This window comes from Gambusia affinis, linkage group LG23, assembly GCF_019740435.1.
Source record: "Gambusia affinis linkage group LG23, SWU_Gaff_1.0, whole genome shotgun sequence".
Lineage (NCBI taxonomy): Eukaryota > Metazoa > Chordata > Actinopteri > Cyprinodontiformes > Poeciliidae > Gambusia > Gambusia affinis.
This window is the reverse complement of record NC_057890.1, coordinates 18589313-18608071: the sequence shown is the minus strand read 5'-3', so window position 1 is coordinate 18608071 and position 18759 is coordinate 18589313. Positions and strand designations below refer to the sequence as shown.

Sequence of the window (18759 nt, the reverse complement as noted above, 5' to 3'; positions counted from 1 at the left end):
GTTGTTCCCCGCTCTTCTTTCAGCAGAGAAGCTGTCTGTATTTACCTGGAGTCCAAAACCCTTCAGGGAAACAAAGACATGGCGGCTCCATTTAGCCTGGAGAGCGAACGAAATGCTTCTGAGAGATCTGACCTACTACCACTATTAGGCTGGCATCGATAAGAGGCTTGGGACCCGTGACCCCTCGGAAGAGAGACAACATGCAGCTGAAAGAATGAATTAAAAGCCCCATCCTTTGTTTGGAGCAAGCCAAAATACAACTATTAAAAAATGAAAAGCTTTCAACATTTCTGGGTTTTGTTGGGAAGCGGCGGTAACCCCAGGGCCAGCACACGTTGTGCCAAGCGTTGTGTTTGAGCTGCGTTACTATGACGACAGCCGGTTTCCACTGAGCTCGATGTGAACAGCATGACCCCATCCTGACCTTTGCTGTCGCGCCTTCCTTCCCTCCAGGGCCTGAAGGTGCCAACCTCTTCATCTACCACCTGCCCCAGGAGTTCGGAGACCAGGATCTACTGCAGATGTTCATGCCTTTTGGAAACGTGGTCTCCGCCAAAGTCTTCATCGACAAACAGACAAACCTTAGCAAGTGCTTTGGTACGTTTACTTCTTCTTCTATTGTCTTTATAACCTGGCAGCTAATCGTACTGATCAATGACTATAATCACAAACTGTCAACAAAATAAGCAAAGTTTAAATGCTAACTAACACCAAATAATGCATCACACAGAAAACTGGTTTGTAATCATAATAAATGTGATCTAGTTGCTGCTATAGTCAAAGCACATTTATCATTTTTGTTTAACCTTTCTAAAGGGTAACAGAAATGCTAACTAGCTAAGCTGCCAGTTAGCAATCCTAGTGTGTAGACTTAAGCTAGCTATGCTAGCAAGTCAGTTTAACACATTTCAGAGTTTAACAATCCCACTTTGTGCTTTTTGTTTTTAAAGGACTGCAGAGTGTAGCGTTATGAATATAGATTTAGATTTTGAAAGTCGAAGGTTTCTCACTATTTTATGAAATAATTAAAAGAGAGGTTAACGGCTAGCGATAGCTGTAGTGAAAAACTGTTTAATTGATTTATTCAGTCATAATTTAAACTTTTGTCTAGTGTTTCAGTTCAATAATGTTGAAAAAAATTACTAATAGTAGTTAGCTAATAAAACAACTAGCAAACTCCTTTTGAACGTTTCAAAGTGAGCTGTGCAGATTTATTTAAAATATATTATATTTATGATCTTAAAGAACTCAGTTGTTGAAGATGAATGTTTGTACAATAGCAGATTATTTCCAGTGTTGCATGCATTTAACAAACAATTAAACTGTTTTAGTATCAAAACCCCGAATATTTAGGGATTCTGCACAAATATAGATAAATGTTACCAAGTAGTAAAGATCTTTTTTAGAGTTTCATTGATCATTTTGTTCTTGCCACACGGCAGAAGGAAGTAAAGTTTGTAACAAAAGGTTCAGTTCTCTGTTTGCCTCAACGCGTCGTCGATCAAATGTCACGTTTTTTTCCCGCAGGCTTCGTCAGCTACGACAATCCAGTGTCGGCACAGGCAGCCATTCAGGCCATGAACGGCTTCCAGATCGGCATGAAGCGGCTGAAGGTGCAGCTGAAGCGCTCCAAGAACGACAGCAAACCTTACTGATCTTAGCACTAGGTCTGTCCGCTCCCCCAGTTAGCACTGCTAGGGTAAGTCTCCCTCCCCCATTTAAAAAGAGCAAAAGTGATGGTTAAAAACAGTTTATTGAAATAAAGTGAGCCTTGGCCTCCTGGGGAGCGGGGGAGGGTCGGGGTGAACAGAGGGATTGTGGGAGCTAGATGACCTACAACCACCTGAGGGAGACGCACTTTTCTTTCTTTTTGAAGATTTCTATGTAAGCCTTCAACTATTATTATTTATTACAGCTTTTGACACACATGAACACTTCCATTTCTGCCATTACTTTGTGCAATCTACTTTTCTTTCTCTTTACAATGGAAGAAAGTTTTTTTTTAAAAGAATAGTTTCTTTAAACTTTAATTTTATTCTTTTACATTGATTATTTATACGTTTATAAAGACTAGTTTGAGTGGAAAGTCGAGACTAAGGAGCCATGGTACCATCATTTTCTGCTTTAATTTTCTGTTTTGAACTCGAAGGCTGTGATGGTTCATTTTTCAAAATTTCCTCTTTTTTTTTTACGCGCTCGCCAATATGCACATTCGCCCTTTGACCTCCACGGTGTTGGTTGCAGGCCGCCGCTGCTTCTCAGAAAAACCCCTTGATGCCTGCTGGCAACCCGGGAGCAAAGGCTGCAAAACATTCGTGGCCTCTTAACTGTAAAGTTACACTCTACCACCACAAGAAGACAAAAAATACACAAAATCCAGCTAAACATTCTCGTTTATGTACAAATACAGTTTTTCTTATTTCACAGAAGTTTAAAAAAAATTGTTCTTACTTTTCTGGGTCGGATCACATTGGTCTTTTATGTGAAAAGATTATAACAGCATGTAGATTTGAAAAAAAAGATAAACTAAATCCAGAATTTGTGGAAAGAAACAATAGTACTACAAAAATAAGTTTATGGGTTGAAGGGGCGGGTATCTGAAAATACTTGAGGTTTGTTGACAGATTAAAAAAATAATTCAAAGTACAGTAAAGCCACAGGCCTGTAAATTTTATTTGTAAAAAAGCAGTTCTATTTTTATACAACATTTTTACTGCCTCAGATGAAGAAAAAATGATTTTATTTATTGCCTATCGTTAAGTTATTGGACTCCGATAAAGTAAACAGCATCGCTCAACTCGACCCTGTGGAGAAACCAGCTGGAGTTCTCCGGTGGTTTTCCTTTTTTAAAGTCCTTTCACGCGAGTCTTTGTGTTTGTTTTGTTAATGTTTTGTGCAGAAACATGATGACAGATTTCATAAGCCCTCCCTCAACCCGCCGTCTCTGTGACCTCCATCCGTCTTTACGTTTTACAACGCGTACGTCTCCATTTGTCCTCTTCGATTTCGTTAGGGTTGTTTTAAACGTTTAATTTTTACATGTTTTTGTCTGTCTGTCTGTCTGTCCCCCCCTCCCGTCTGTAAAATTTAAAATACATTTCTAAAGCAGAAGAAAATTGATAAAAGTTAAATATTTCTCCCCAAACGACTCCATCCATCTGGGACGTGATGGATACGGCTTTGGGTGTGAATGTGCGTTGTTGCTCGTAAATATAGATCTATAACATTAATGTCAGTTTTCTAGTATGTAAAGAAATGTAAAATTAATGCTAAATGAGCGCAGTGTGTCGTGTTGCTGTTTACCGGTTTGTTTGTTGTTTGTTGTTGACTTTTGATTTGGTTTTCTTTGGAAGATGATGCTGTTGTGGTGTGCTGCTCTGGCTCTCTGTGTGTAACTCTCTCCTCTCCCGTTTTTTCTTTCCCCCTTTTAGAACAACCCATCTCCATGCCTGTTAGTTCATCGTTTGCCTAGCATGTCTTCGTGGCGTCCAAAAAAAACAAACAAAAAAACTTTAAACAAAAAAGCAAACAAAAAAAGTGTCCTCTTCCTCCTACCCCGTCATTGTTTCTCTGATGTCTTTTCCGAGCTCACCTGATCATAACCTGGTTCTCCTCCACCGCTGCCTACTGATCTTTTCAGCTTTTAGCTTTTTGGACTTTTAAATATCAGTTTTATCTTTTGGTTTTGTGTTTCTTTTTCTTTCTTTTCTGTTTTTTTTTTGCATGTGACCTCATTTGGATTTTAGGGAGGCGTGGGTAAGAAAATAAATTAATGTGAAAAAGATAAAGCTGCATTCATATGAAATTCAACTAGAAAGACTTTTATGAACAAATGTTCTCTTTGAGGTAAAAAATGACAACCTGTGGTTAAAAAAGTGATTTCCATTCTTTATGTGAGTTTTTTCTTTCCTTCTTTCATTTTAACGTAAACTTGAAAGTTCACTACAGGAATTGGCGCTTCATCTTGCTTCTGGTTGCAGACGGAGAAACAAACAAAAAAAGCAGCACCAGAAGCAGTTAGTGCCAGTTTCTCTGAGAAATAAGACTACTTCCACACAGTTTTAATAAAAACTGTCTGATCCACATTAGACTCTCAGAGCTCTCTAATGGTTTTTACATTTTTCAGGCAGTGTAAAGTTTTTTGATAAGGCCATTTTAAGTGGCTCTGTTTCTCATTCAAAGTCTATATATAGAACCACTTTTTCTAGAGTAGTTTAAAGGTAAAAAAATAAAAAATAAAAAAGGACATTTGCCCTGTTTGGGGGGGAGAAATGCTACCTACTTGTGTCACCTTTTGCTGAACTGACTCACAGATAGACAATCCGTGGTTTTAAATGCACATGATGAAATGACCTATATTTTCTACTGTTTAAATGTATAGAGGAAAAAACTACGATACCTGTAACCCACGTTAACGTCGGTGCTTCTTGTGAGTTTAGTTGTGGTTTCATCACAAGTCTAACGGTCTTAAATGTCTCATGTTTTCTCAAGAGAAGACAAAAAAAATCAGTTTACTTGAACAATAGACAAAGCCTTTCATATTACTATAATAGTTAATTTGTTTTTTTTATTTTATTTTTAAGGAGTCCCTATTTGCTAAATCTCTTGTTGGTTAATTAGCTATATAAAATTCCTAAAAATATATATAAATATAAATATATCTATAAATATATATATAAAATGTCAGCTCGTGAAGCATCAATGTCATTATTATTTTATTTCTCTCGTGGGAAACAATATTTAGATGTGTTGTTCAGCAAAATGTCTTATAAGGAAAAAAAGACAAGATCAGTGGAGTTTAGTGCCAAATCCTGGAGGTACTTCCTGCCTAGCGCGTCAGTGTATTTCTTGTGAAATAATTTGATAACATGGGTATTTTATTATAAGTGTTTTGTATGGATCCCTCATATTTAAAGTATAGATTTAAAAAAAGAGTTTGTTAACTTGCTATTCTGTGGTCTTGTTGCCTGACAATGTCATGTTTGCTTTTTTCTTTGTAAAGATGTAAAAAGTGCCCATGTGTCATATAAATATATATATATAAATATATCTATACACACATATGCACACATGGACACACAAACACTCGTGCAGACCTCAGTTTACTTTTTAAATGTGCATGAGAGCCCCTGAGCGTGAAATCCTCTTCAGCAACCGCTGCTACCAACAACACACACACACACACACTCATCACTTTAATATTTTTAGCCACTGTACCGCTGTTTGAGTCATGAAAGCCTTACCACAAATCTTTGCACTCCTGTTCTCTCTGTTTTTATTAGCGTCTCTCGCGCTCAGACGCAGACGTCAGGCTTCGCCGTGCTTTCTCTCCTGACTCCATCCCAGCTGAAAATATTAAAGCGAGAGTCCTACGTGAAGCCTTATTTCTCTAAATCCCTTATTGTTAAGTTCAAAAACCTTTCGGAGTCGTTTGTATCTGATGGCGAGAATCGTTACTGTTTATCACCTCCGAGGAGCGAAACGCTTTCATGATGTAAGCACAGGGCAAGACTCGTTCATTCAGCCTCAGTCTGTTTAGGAAAAAGCACACGTCGCCGTCAGTCCGTCCGCCGGGTCGGGGAGGAGGCGGGACGCTCCGGATCTGCTGCTCAACTCTTTTATTTATTTTCTTTGTCTCGTCGTGTAATGGGCCAAAATCATGTATAGATGCCAAAGTGTGTTATTGACATTCACATAGTCGAGCCGTTTACATGGCACAGTGTTGTCAGTCTATTCAACTGCCCCTCCCTGAAAGCCTCGTTTACGGTCTGCAAAAAAGACAAAAAAAAGGCAGCATTATTTTCTACAGAAGCTCACCAGTCGCCTTAACCAGGGAGAGTCGCACCAGTGTTAGAAAGGTAAGGATGTTGTGCCAAGTCCAGGTTCAGTTCTGTGTGCCGTTAACGCCCCATCTGTTTGGGTTTCCTCCATTTCGTCCACCAAGGCGGGAAGAGACGCCGCGCACTCTTCTCCGGATTGTTGTCTCCCAGGCTAACCGAGGTTATTAGAAACAGGAGGAGCATCTTATTGGAACGGCGACGGGGGAAATAAAAAGCTTGTTGGCTTAAGAGGAAGAGGTCGCGTCTGCAGGTCCACACAGGAAAAAACAACGGCCAGAGCCGAGATGAAGGCAGCGCCGCTTTCATTAGATGCTCAACACCAAACCCAATTGTTATTTCTCAGATTGTGGAACTTTAATGCTGCATACGTCAAAGTGGAGAAAGAAACAGCCATAACTACAGTTTAACAGCCGGAAAATTTTAGAACCAACGGAGCAATTTATGTGAGCAGTGGACCTAAAAGGTTTACACACCAGTTAAAGTTTCTCACGAATATTTATCGGATTAGACGCATCGGACGTTTAGGGCTAGAACACAGATAGTCTGATGTCTGGAAAATTAATACAGTTTTATGCATTTTGGCCTTTAATCCACCTAAATATTATTATCTATGGAAACTCCAACCAAAGTGTAAGGAAACAGTTTATGTCTTCTGAAAACTGAAACTGAGTTTTAGATTCTGCTAATTTATCCTCACTCTTTCTTTGACACGATTCCAAATCAACATCGTCTTTATATCCTGCTTCGGTCATTAAAAGTAATTCAATCTGTCCACACAAGTGAACTTCCTGCCGCCATATTTAATCTGCAACAGGAAGTTGTCTTTGTTTTGAAGGATTCTGATTGGCTGGGTTTAGTTTTGCGCTACACTGCCCCCTATGTGTTTGGTATGTTTAAAACATCATGAGTACGATACTTTTTAAAACAAAGTGGTGGAGATATTTGTTTATGGTACATGTGGCAGCAATCTCCTGCATCGTTTATTTATTTATGGTACAAAAAGTCAGAATAAGCTTCGACAAATTTAGCAACAACACCTTGGAGGGCTCCAAAACAAATGTCAGATTATTAAAAATCAGAAGTTGAACTGAAAAGTTGGGGGTTTTCAGCTCACACTGGGTGGCCAAGGTGGAGGGAACCATGACCCGTCCCAAATCAAAATCAAACTGACAAACAGCTTCAGTTTTTAGCAGGACGACGCCCTTCAAGAGTCCAGATCAACAAAATAATGAGGAAATGACCAGAATCCAGAGCTGAATCTGATTCCTTTCCAATCTGACAGATCTGGGTCGTTTTCCCTCCTGATGGTCCGATTGATTCGGTTCGACTGGGAACCAAAAACCAACCTGTTCCCCTCCAGGCCTGTGGGGGCGCTGCACCAAGACGTATAATTTTGTGTTTGGTGTTACTCTGACTTCCTTGGTCCTCTTGGCGTTCACATATGCATTCACCTCACCTGAACCAAACCGAGGTTTTGTAGGCGGAGCTGAGTTTTCCTGCGCATTCGAACTCGAGTTTGATTAAAGCGAACTAAACAAAAGAAAAGTGGGCTAATATTTCCGAGTCAATTGTTCTACGTTAGACGTTAAATCGGTCGTTCTTAATCAGAAAAACCTTCCATTTTAACATGGTGTGTAAACTTTTTATATCCTCGGTACAACTCCATATTTCACACTCTCACTTCTCTCTTGCTCAGTATATTTTAATTTAAACACATCGAGCATGTCTTTAACATGCTCGATGTTAAAGACCTGTAAAAGTCCAAAAACGATATTTTGCGCTGCCAAATTGCACCGTCTTGCACACAGCCCGACGTGGCGCAGCGTTAGCGTGAAGCATCTGGCCTTTGGAAGCACAAGAAGCCGAGTTTCTGTGGAGCGTCTCACCTCAGGGGCTGTCATCGCCGACGCTCGTTGTAATCTTTCTATCTCGTCACTGTTCACTTCTCTGTTCTCCTTCTTTCTTAATTATCTTAAGTGCTATTTATCAAATACTGAAATCTAAAAGGACAAAAAAAATCTAACTTGTTGTTTCTTTGCATTATGGCTTATGTCAAGTTTTTTGAGGAGAAAAATGTTTTGTGTGTTCTCTTTCTGTGGCGTAAAAACAGAGCTTGTTGTCTGTAAAGAAAAAAAGTACAAAAATTTACCAAAAAAATCTGATTTTTGTTGTTGCTGTTGTTGCTTTTGTTAATTTTGACTCTCAAAATGGTTTTCAGTAGTTTCAGAGTTATTGTCTTGAGAGAAGCCAAAGTCAATGCATTTCAGTGGATCCTGTAAGCGTGATGTATGTTTGTTTGACAACACTTGGAAATCTGTCACTGGATGGGATTTAAAAAGTACAAAAAATGCAGGCTTTCCTATTTCTACAACTGATTGTACTTATGCATTTTGTACCAGTGGAATTTTTTATACTGGAGATTAAAGGATACAACAAAAAAATCTTAGAAAAACGCTGTCTGGCCTGTTGATGTGGCCTGACCCGACTGGTCCCCGAGTTTGATTTCTAGCTGGCATCAAGAACGTTGGCTTTTGATATAAGATTTTCTAAAAGATCTTTGGCTTTATTTCTTTCACTTCTTTTTCCTCACTTTAATGTTTGTTTCTTTTTCAAAAAAGGAGGGTAGGTGAGTGTCAGACTTTTCATTTTACTTATTAGTAGTTCTAGCAAGTTTGTCTATACAACAGCGGTAAGTTTCATTTGACTTCTGTATTGTCGTCTACACGATAAGACAATTATAGAAAAAGAAAGAATAGAAGTATTTAGTCACCTTCAGTGGATTAATGTATTAGTTTAATAAAGAGATCAACTAATTAGAAACTTTTTGCTTTTAGCTGTTTAGAGTTTTTCCGGTTTCTCTGTCCTTCTCTGTGAACTAACTGTGTAGCTGAAGCAGTCAGAATTATTTTTGTAAACGTATGTTCTTGTGTGATGCAGTTTTTTGCTTCTGTCTCCTATATTAAACCATTTTTCCTAATACTTGTCTCTCTCTGTGTTGTTATGTTCCAGTGGCCGTCTGATGTTGTACCGTTTCATCTTCCGTTTCTTTCTCTCTCTTCCTTCCTTGCTCTCGCTCATTCTGTCGTTCCTCCCACCTGTTTTCTGTGTTTTCTGTTTGGACCACATAGTAAAGTTGACTCCATCCTCAATGACAACTCACTATGCTGTTCTCACGAAACATAGTAAATATACATCGAACCGTTTGCATGTATATTACTATGTAGCCCAAGCTGCTGCGCGACAGTCAGAAAAAACATTTCCTGAAGTTTTCATTGTATCGGGTAATCTAGATGGAAAAAACTTAGGATGGCCGTAGAAAACAACTCATTTTCTCAGCATGAAGGTATTTGTCATTTTGGGAAATACACTTTAAAACAGGATAAACGTTAACATATTTTCCATCATTAAGCATCATTAAAATCCGTTAAAAACTCTGAAACATGCGCAGTAAGTTGATTTTGAACTGAACAGCTGTTAGCACCAAACATGCTAGCATTAGCTGAAACATTTTAGTGGGAGTCCATCTGAAACTGAGATGATTTAAACCAGTACAACCAGTAATGTTTATGGTTTCAAAAACATTGTCATATTGATCTGCACTTGACAAAAAAGTTTATTCATTTTTTATTTATTTTTCAATATAGATATCCAACTAGCTAGCACACTAACTATGTAGCTAAAGTAGCTACACCAATTTAAAAAAAAATGGAAAGATTAATTGATTCAACTTCTTTGCTAAATTGCTGCAACTGAAAATAAGGTGTTTTTATTTGTGTTATTTTTTTGGTATTTTATTGCCAATTCTATTCTAGTTTAAATGTATTTGTTATTTTATCATTTGTCTACTTTGATGTAATTACTGTGAAGTTATTTGGTCAGATCAGGTTGTTGAAAATGTTCTTGATAAAGAAATGTTGACATGACTAGCATGCTAATGTTAGCCATCATAATGTTAGAACCACAAATTATCTCACAAGTTTAGAAAGATCCGTTTCAAAGCCTCAAACTGATTTGAATCAAAACTTTTTTATTAGTAAATATATTCTAGTCAAGCAGCTAACATGTCAATGATTGCTAACATGTTAGCTAGCAGGGGCTAGTTCCAACTAGCAACTGGGATTTGCTTATAATTACAGAAATTCACTGTTTTAAAGCCTCAAATTCTGCATTTGATGGAAAAAAAACAATATTCTGTTTATCTTTAACAAAATTTTCAAGATCCTTACGATTGCTAACATGCTAACATTAGCTAAAGCTAAACAGACTTACTTACCTGTAGGTAATTGTTATTTTCTTCATTAGTTACTGAGGTTGTTTGATGAGTTTGTTTCTTGGTGATGTAGTTGGTCTGAATACAAACTAGATCTATTAAACTTAAAATAACTTGAAATCACAAAGCTGATAAAATATGGTTCAAGAAAATTTAAGCAAGACTTGGATAAATAAACAAAAAATAGAATCTTGAAAATAACAATAGTTTCCGTATTCGTCCCTCTCTGCTGTGCTGCAGCTCTGCAACCAGATAAACAATAGAAAAAAAAAGATTTTCCCAATTGGTTTGATTGGGAAGTGAAATTTACAAAAAATAATTACTGATTAGAAAATAAATTGTTGCACATCTTTAAATACATATTTATTATATTTCTGCCTGTTATGTTTTAGATAAACTAGTGTATTTCCCAAAGTTTTGAAAAATACCTTAAAATAGTAAGTTGTAATCTTCCTACGTCCATCACATTGATCTGCTTTGCATCAGATTATTGGTTATTGATAAAAGGAGAGGGTGTAAATATTTCCTGTGCTGTCCGCTGTCCTGGGTGAGACGTGTCCACTGTCTGTCCAATCTGTGTCCAATCCACTGTCTCACCATCACAACTGCATCCCCAGTAGAGAAGGAAGAGGAAAGAGAAGTCAAAGGTCAAGGGTTTCACCTTTCACTCGCAGAAACTGAACAGCCGTTTGCCGAAACAAAAACGTTTCCCAACCTGGGAAGACCTGCCTGCTCCAAAAACAAAACCTGAAGTTTAAAGCGGTTTTAAATTCTGTCTTCATAACAGACACACATAAAGACAGAGTAGTTTCTCATCACTGCTCCGTCCGCCTGCTGTCTTATTAAATATTGATTCTGCATTTCAATTTTAGCTGTGGATCCAACCTTTGGACAGATGCAGGCCTTTAATACGAGACAATATCTGCAGACAAAAAAGTCCAATTTTTCTTCTTTATTCAAGTCGAACTTTAAAATGAGTCTAGATGGGAATGTTTTACATCGCTGGGCGTCAGGATGCCGAGTTTCTGCTGCCTTCAGGATCCATGAGGACTTCAGGTAGGTTCACAGCCAGCAAGTATCAACCATATTCTAATTACTTTTGCTTTTAAACACTAATTTAATAACATCAGTTTTACTTATTTGAATAAAAAAACTCAAAGTATTTTAAACTACAGGTTGCAGCCATAAGTTTCAGCATTTTTTAAAGCGTTTGTGTCAAACTCATTTTCATTAAGGTCTGAACTCTTAAAGGGCCGGAGGCCCGCTTTAACAAACTTAAAATATTAAGAAGTAACCATCTCTACAACAAGTTCTTATCAATATTAGACTATATTGAACATTTTTTCACATCCATCCCAGATTTCATAATTACGTTGATTTTTTTTATTATTATTTTTAGTTGAGCTAATTTAGGAATATTTGAAAGAAATTTAGTAATTTTTGCACTTATGTCTGATATTAAATTTTACTTTTTGATGATAACTTAAAAAGTAAGAAATACTGCCACCTACAGGTGGGAGTCAGTATCACTCAGTCTAATGTTTTTCACATTTTCTGCTGAACATTTTTAACAAATCTGCAAATTTATTGATTTGCAAATTGATTATGTGTGATGTAATTTTTATCATCTGTATCCTAAAGCACCGTATAAAAAACTACAGTGGGCCACATTTGGCCCACATACCTCAAGTTTGACACATTTTAGAGGGATTTTTTTTATGACAGACCAAAACAAACCTAAAACAACTTAACTTATAAAAATAGTGTTTCAAAGAAAAACAGAAAAAAGTCAGACATTTCTCTTCTTTCTGCTATTCTTTATGTTGTCTGTCACCTAAAAAACTAAAAGTTTGTTGTAATTTAATAAAATATGAATTAAACTGAAGGTTTGTGAATACATTCGCCAGCTTTTGCACATCAAATCAAAGTTTTGTGACTGAATCCTTTCTGTGAATCTTTTCCATGGTCGCCACCTTTCCTCCCTCTGAAGCCGCCATAAAGCCTCGCGCCGCTTTCCCTGAATAATTCTCACAATGAACGCACCAATATGTACGCAGCTGAACCGTAAAAGAAACTGTTTGCAAATGAAAACACAAGAGTTCAGACGGGTCGTATTTCTGCAGGTGAAAAGAAATGGAATAATGCAAATTCATCAAAGGAGGAAATAATTCACCAACTGAAAGAGGAAAATAAAAAAAAATAAATAAGTGTTGGGTTTTGAGCTAATGGAGGGTAAGAGCCAGGAGGGGAAACCGGCAGGTCCGATTATTTCCACACAAAAACGGTTCTAAAGCAACAACTGAGTCCAAATCTGAAAGAAAAATGTGCAAATTAATGTAAACATAAAATAAAATGCTGAAATATAAAGGAAAAAAAACATTTAGGTGAAAGTTTATAAGCATAAAGCTTATAAAACTAAACGATTAAGAAAATAATGTAGTTTATTTTAACCATGTTAATAATTACAGAATGCCTCAGCTACAATAATACCGACCAAATGATTTATGTAGCAGGAATTCAAAATAAAAATCATCTTAAGCTGCTTCATAAAACAAATGCATCCAGTTTCTGCACAGAGATAGATCAACTAATGTCTGAAGATATTAATACTATAATTATTATCCAGATATTGGGAAAAATAGCATCAATTTCTATCAGGTAATCAGAAAGTAAAACTTAATTTCACCTAATAAATTAATAAATCTAAATCATTTTTGATACTTAGAAAATATTTATCAGTTTTGGCTATAAATTTATTTCAACCAATGATTTCACTAGTTTTTATTTAATATATTAATTTACATGCATGATATTATTATATTAATATATTATTTACTTACGGTTTAAAAATTTAATGTTCAAACTGAACCAAAAAGTGATTCAGAAACTTTTTATTCAAGGTTTTGAATTGAAAAAGTTTTACATTTGAATTTTATAGGAACCTTACATGAATTTAAGCAACTATAGGCAATAAAGAAATAATTTTAGTAAATCAGTTTATGTTTTATTATTCTTTCAATACTTGTGCTTTGAGTGAGTAAAGATTACAACCTGCTAAATGTCATCCAAACACGCATGTTTGTATTTAGAAAATAAACAAGTTCTTCCTGTCAAAACTAAATAAAAACATGAATGTTTAATAACTAAAAATTACTCCTAGTCTGTATTATAGGAATTTGATTTGTGTTTTGTTGCTTTCTAGCTGCTATGACGTCACCATTTACATCTTGCTTTTGCTCGCAGAAGCAACAAAGAACATTTTTAAAAGCTGCTCTTTGAATCCATCTGAAAATGAGACGAAAAATCCAAATAAAGCCCTTCTGTGGTATGCAGGTAATTCAATTACAGTGGTGATCAAAGGAAGGCCGTTTATTCTCGTTTTTATTCCTCCATATTTCCGTTTCTGTTTGCTTTGAAGAGCTGAAGTGACTCACCGGCTTTGTTCGGTGAAATACTGCTGATTTTTCTGCTTATGTAATAACTCAGCTCGCAGCAGCAGGCAGTAAAAACAGATAGAAGAAGAGTTCAGAGCATGTGGTGCAATGCTGCCATCTAGCGGCGGCGCTGTGGTACTGAAGGAGCATACAGATCAGCTTTGCTGACTTCCGGCTGCTCAGGACTTGCGGTCGGTGTTTAGGTTTAGGCGGAAGTGGGGGAAAGAAACGGGTTCATGCCCTGATGTGGAGAGAGACAGTAATTATGAGCAGATTAGATTATTAATCAGATTACTGATCAGATTGTTGTAATCCAGCAAATATTAAAGGTTCATGATTCACTGGAAGAACTGATCAATAGCAAACACAGAGAACATTCATCTTGTTATCCAACCATCCGCCCTGTTTTCCAGGCTCTGTATTTAAATCCTGGCCTCAGTAGAAATACCTGTCATTAAATAATGTTAAACTTTATTAACTATTTAAACTTTGACTAAAAACTGGGCTCAGAACTCTGAGAAAATCTCTGATCTGCTTGAAAACATGTTGGTCTATTCAGTTTATTGTTCTGCTTTCCCATATCAAACATTGACCTTGTTTAATATTAAACATCAACCTTTCAGCCATTAAAATATCCTCCCTGGATACAATAATCCATTATATTATAAATAATAGTTTATTCTCCTGAGATTCAGCTTCTGGCTCCCTGGCAGCTGATGGACGTGTTCAATAAGTGAGAACCTGTGAAGTGAACGAACGGATCCATTCAGAGTCAGATTAAATCAGACCGACGGTCTGCCTGAGAACAGACTGTTTATTCTGATAATCCCTTTAATTTAATTCAGTTTATTAAATTACAACAGAAGCCATGTTTACGCAGCTAAAAATACCCAGAATGCAGTTCAGTTTAATATGTCAGTATTTATGAATCATCTGAGCTGAGGTGACAAGACAAAAATCCAAGATTGCTGAGGATGTTGGAAATGCGGTTCCAGCTTTTAACCAGCAGATGGCGGTGCAACTCTGCCAACAGACGGAAGAAGAAGATGAACTGAAACCGTTAACAGGTGTTCTGAGTCCAACATGGTGAGTTTGACGGATTTTAACTCGTTAAAGCGGCTAATTGATTCTGTTTTATCACTTGGAAAGGTTGAAATAATTTGAGCTGAACTCCAGAATTTAAGAAACGTTATGAAAAATATAACTAATTCCAGTTTAAAGACTGATATTTCACCATTAATCTCACAAACTGGAACTCATAATTTAATTTATGTGTACTGTTTAAGTTTCTTAAACGTTAGTTTAAGTATAAAGTATTAACAAATATTTACATTTCAGTTTTTCCTAACACTTTTGAAGACCACAGTTTTTTAATTAATAACAAAAGAAAACACGCAATTATTTTCAATATTGTGTCGGATTGGAATGAAATGTAAGCGCTTTCAGCTTTCCAGGAATATGTTTTCCACTTTAGACCTGAACGAAGAAATAACACAAACATTTATTCGACACATTTAAAGTATAAAAAAGCTATTTTTCTCTAAACAAACCAGAGCTTGCAGGTGACACTGGAGATCAGATGTAGCAGATGTTGATATGTAAACAGCAACGCGGCGACCGGGACGGAGCGGTTCCTGAAACACAGAACCGACCCGGCTGCTCAGAGATGCAGAGATAAGAAAGTTTAATCCGCTGATGGGAAAAGTTCACCTGGAGGCTAAACTCACAGCTTCCCTTTAAAATCTCTGCAGCGTTTTGGTTCAGCTTGAGGAGTTTCTATCTGCATCCCTTCTGGACGGTTTATTTCTAAATAACTATAATTTACAGGGAGATAAAATTTAAGATTTAAAGTACAAGAAGATTCATCCAATCATTACTAGACACCAAATCAATGCAGAAGTTCCCTCTTAGCTCCAAACTTGTCTGAATTGACGCACAGATTTTTCTGATTCTGAATAATTTACAGGTTTTCTGTCTGTTATGTCCTTTAAGAAATGGTGGAAAAATCATCTACAATAAATGTTGAATTGATAGCAGTTACAACATTTAATTTTCCTTTGGGATTAATAAAGCATTTTTGAATTTAATTGTTTAATAGAAGATTAATTTACTAATAGTATTTAATTAAAATATAGTTATGTATTTATTTGTTAACAAAATACAAATTTTTGTTCATGTTTTATATGAGAAAAAAATATTTTAAAAATAAATGAATCCAAAAACCTGTGATGTAGAACCAAAAGGAACGCAAACTGAAGACTTTAGTGTTTTATTGGGAGGGTTGAGAATGTTTTCAGGCAGGTGACCAGGTGCTGGATGTGTTTCAGCCGCTGGGATCAGACCAGCCCGGCGGGCGGCGCTTTCTGCTACCTGGCTGGGATCCTGGATCCTTCCCCCCCCCCACACACACACACGCCGACTTTCAGAAGTGCTCCGGACTTCCTGGTTACGGGACCATGGATACTCACCGCTAACACTCCAGGAATGAGAAGGGATTTTACCCGCAGGCGATGTGAAGCAAGCGGAGCCTTCGTGTTGGAAGCAAGGTGAGCGGGTTCGGAGGTTGAGGCGGAGTCGGAGCGGAAACTTGTCCGGATCCCCGACACCAAACACGGCTGTCAGTCATCGGGGAGACGGTGGTGCTCCTGCAGGGCGGGATGAAGGCGGCGCCGGGGCTTTTCTGCTCTCCACCGGGGATCAGATTGGATTTATTCAGCTTGGTTGATTACAGTGCTGAAAATGTTATTCATGTTTTATTATTTTAACTTTGTACTTATTTGTATTCACCGAGGCCTACATAGCCAACCCCCCACTGCTACCGTGGAGCTAGCGGAGTTACGCTAACATACGTCCGGTTGCAACCTACAAAATAAAAGCACTCTCGACGTCTTATCAACTTGGTTATATTGATGCTAATTGGGTTTAAACGAAGAATACATTTTAACTAAATTATACAAGAAAAGCTTAAATTGATATCACACAAATTTTATCTGAAATCAGCACTACATCCTAATCAGTGACTAATTCAGCTTCAGTCTTAACCAGAACATAAATCTCTCTTCAAGAAACCTTTAATTATTAACTCCCGGAGTACTGATGGAGACATTTAGTTTCCTGTTAGATTTATGACAGATGTACAAAACCTGTCCAAAACATTTAGAGCAAAGTTCAAGAATATGAAAGAATTACAGGTCCTTAATTTTCCTGCAGATACAGTTATTATCTTATTTTAAAATTTAATGTTAAAGGAAAAGTAGCTATACCACAAATTTAGCCAGCAGCAATAGTTGCCAAGTAAAGTGGCGGCTGAAGCGCACAAATTCAGGAATCTGAATGAATTTGGTACCTTTGGGCAGAAAAACATGGTTTCAAAGTGATTTATTGAAATAAAAAGAGAAACATACATATAATGTTTAAATAACTACTATAACAGGCATATAACTAAATGTTCTACAAAAATGTAAAATTCTGCACTAAATAATGCATGTAAAATTATCTATGATACAATAGATATTACGGAAGTTGATTTTTTATTTATTTTTTTTTTAAGAATTTAGTGATTTATTCAAATTTAAAGACATAAAACAAACAAACCCAAATGTTACATTTGACAATTAATAATTAATAACAATTATTATTTTTCTCAAATTACAGTAGGGGCCAACAGCAGGCAGTTGTGACTTTGAATATCAAATATGAGTAATTGTACTTCCGGTCCTGACTGGGCTAATTGTTGTAATTTTATTCGCTCCCCTGCAGTGGACTCCATACAAAGTGCTCAACCAATCAGCGCCTCCACTCGGATCCCTTCTGGCTTCTGATTGGCTGCACTGGCCTGCCAGTCCTAGTGATGAGCTCCGAGCTGCTTCTGCTTTTCAGCGTTTTTTTTATGAAACAAGGACTGCAGTTGTTTTTGTTTTAAAGCCAGAATTCATGCGGATATCACCCGCGGTTATCGGATGCGGCTTTCAACGAGACTTGGTTGTATAAAGTTGGTCATTATGGGATATTTTTTGCTTCACGAAACGGGATAGTTACCTTTCGCAGTAAGGTATGTGAAGTTTACGGGAATGGTAGCCGGTAGCGATTGGAGTTCTTTCAAAATAAAACATAGATTGTGTGGGAAGTAGGGTTTAATTTGGACAAGCTATATTTTGTTTTGCTAGATATGCAAAGATAATACTTAATGCAATTAATGTGGCGATTTAAGATATAATTTACGGCGGTTTTTTGTTTTGTTTTGTGGATTAAATTTTTATTTTGAAAACTGCGGTAAGAAAAATAATCTAATTGCTGCTAGCTTGACTCTGTCCTATACTGCTTCAGGATAATGCGGCTTAAGGCAGATTTACAATTTGAAAACACAAGGTGTGTGTTGTAGGTTGGCTCAAACAGCTTTCAGTTTGCCGAGCAGTTAAAAGGTAAACAATCTCCCGGAAACACCTTGAAGAAGGTTTAATTGCCCTCTGTGATTGTTTTATTCTCCAGAATGTCAGAAATCAGCACACCACATGGATGTATGTGTCAGGGTCAGGCTTTCTACTTCATCAGCTTTCATTTTCTAGCTTTGAATCATCGCAGGGATCAACTTCTTCCATGTTCTGACTTAAAACTTTAATAAAATGCCAGAGAATCAAATCAACATTCCAGGGAAAATCAAGTCAGGCTGTGGAAAAACAGCAGGAGGAATAGATTTACCATTAAAGAGTTTGTAAAACATTCCTGCCTGAACGCTTCCTAAACTGCCTTCAGGGTTTATTTGAAACACTTTAAAATTGAGCTAAGTTATCATATTTTCCAATAATTGTCTCAGATTCTTAGAAAAAGCTGTTCTGAAGACAGTTTGATGGGGTCAAACATGTCAGGCTTCTGTTGTAAACAGACACCCATGAAGATAAGATGAACAGATAGACTCTTCATTCTGCGTTTTTTCAACAATCTGACCTTTCCAAGAAAGAAATCGTGCTGCTTTTGGTACGACGTGGCATTTTACAGTAGAGTCCCAAACACAGCGCCCTGCAAAAATACTCAACTCAACTTTTACACGTTTGTGTTCAGCTGCAGATAAATAACGCTTAGTCATTTCAAACGATCAGCGTCAAAGTCTAAGCGGTCATGCATAAAATGTTAGTGTAATGATAGAAATTATGATATATCTGCTGGCTGCAGATTGGATCTGAAATTGTTTTCACCAAAGAGAATCTGTTATCAATCT

General features: G+C 37.0%; 2 protein-coding genes across 34 annotated transcripts in view; both read left to right on the top strand.

Annotated features, from left to right (window-relative positions):
- Window positions 1–8819, top strand: part of celf2 (cugbp, Elav-like family member 2) — a 480486-nt gene extending 471667 nt beyond the window's left edge. For 17 of the 31 annotated variants that reach the window (XM_044109128.1, XM_044109103.1, XM_044109098.1 and 14 more), the window contains 2 exons: window positions 454–597; window positions 1528–8819. In XM_044109128.1, the coding sequence (XP_043965063.1) occupies window positions 454–597; window positions 1528–1655 (272 nt within the window). In that variant the 3' untranslated portion in view covers window positions 1656–8819. The remainder of the gene's footprint in view (window positions 1–453; window positions 598–1527) is intronic. The other 14 variants (XM_044109104.1, XM_044109102.1, XM_044109096.1 and 11 more) reach the window with 1 other exon arrangement.
- Window positions 8820–14520: 5701 nt separating this feature from the next.
- The window catches only part of usp6nl (USP6 N-terminal like), a 71814-nt gene continuing 67575 nt past the window's right edge, over window positions 14521–18759 (top strand). For 2 of the 3 annotated variants that reach the window (XM_044109080.1, XM_044109077.1), the window contains exons 1-2: window positions 14521–14630; window positions 15872–16090. The gene's annotated coding sequence lies outside the window, so the exon portion shown is untranslated. Of the gene's footprint in view, window positions 14631–15871; window positions 16091–17303; window positions 17596–18759 lie in introns of all 3 variants that reach the window. The other variant, XM_044109081.1, reaches the window with a different exon arrangement.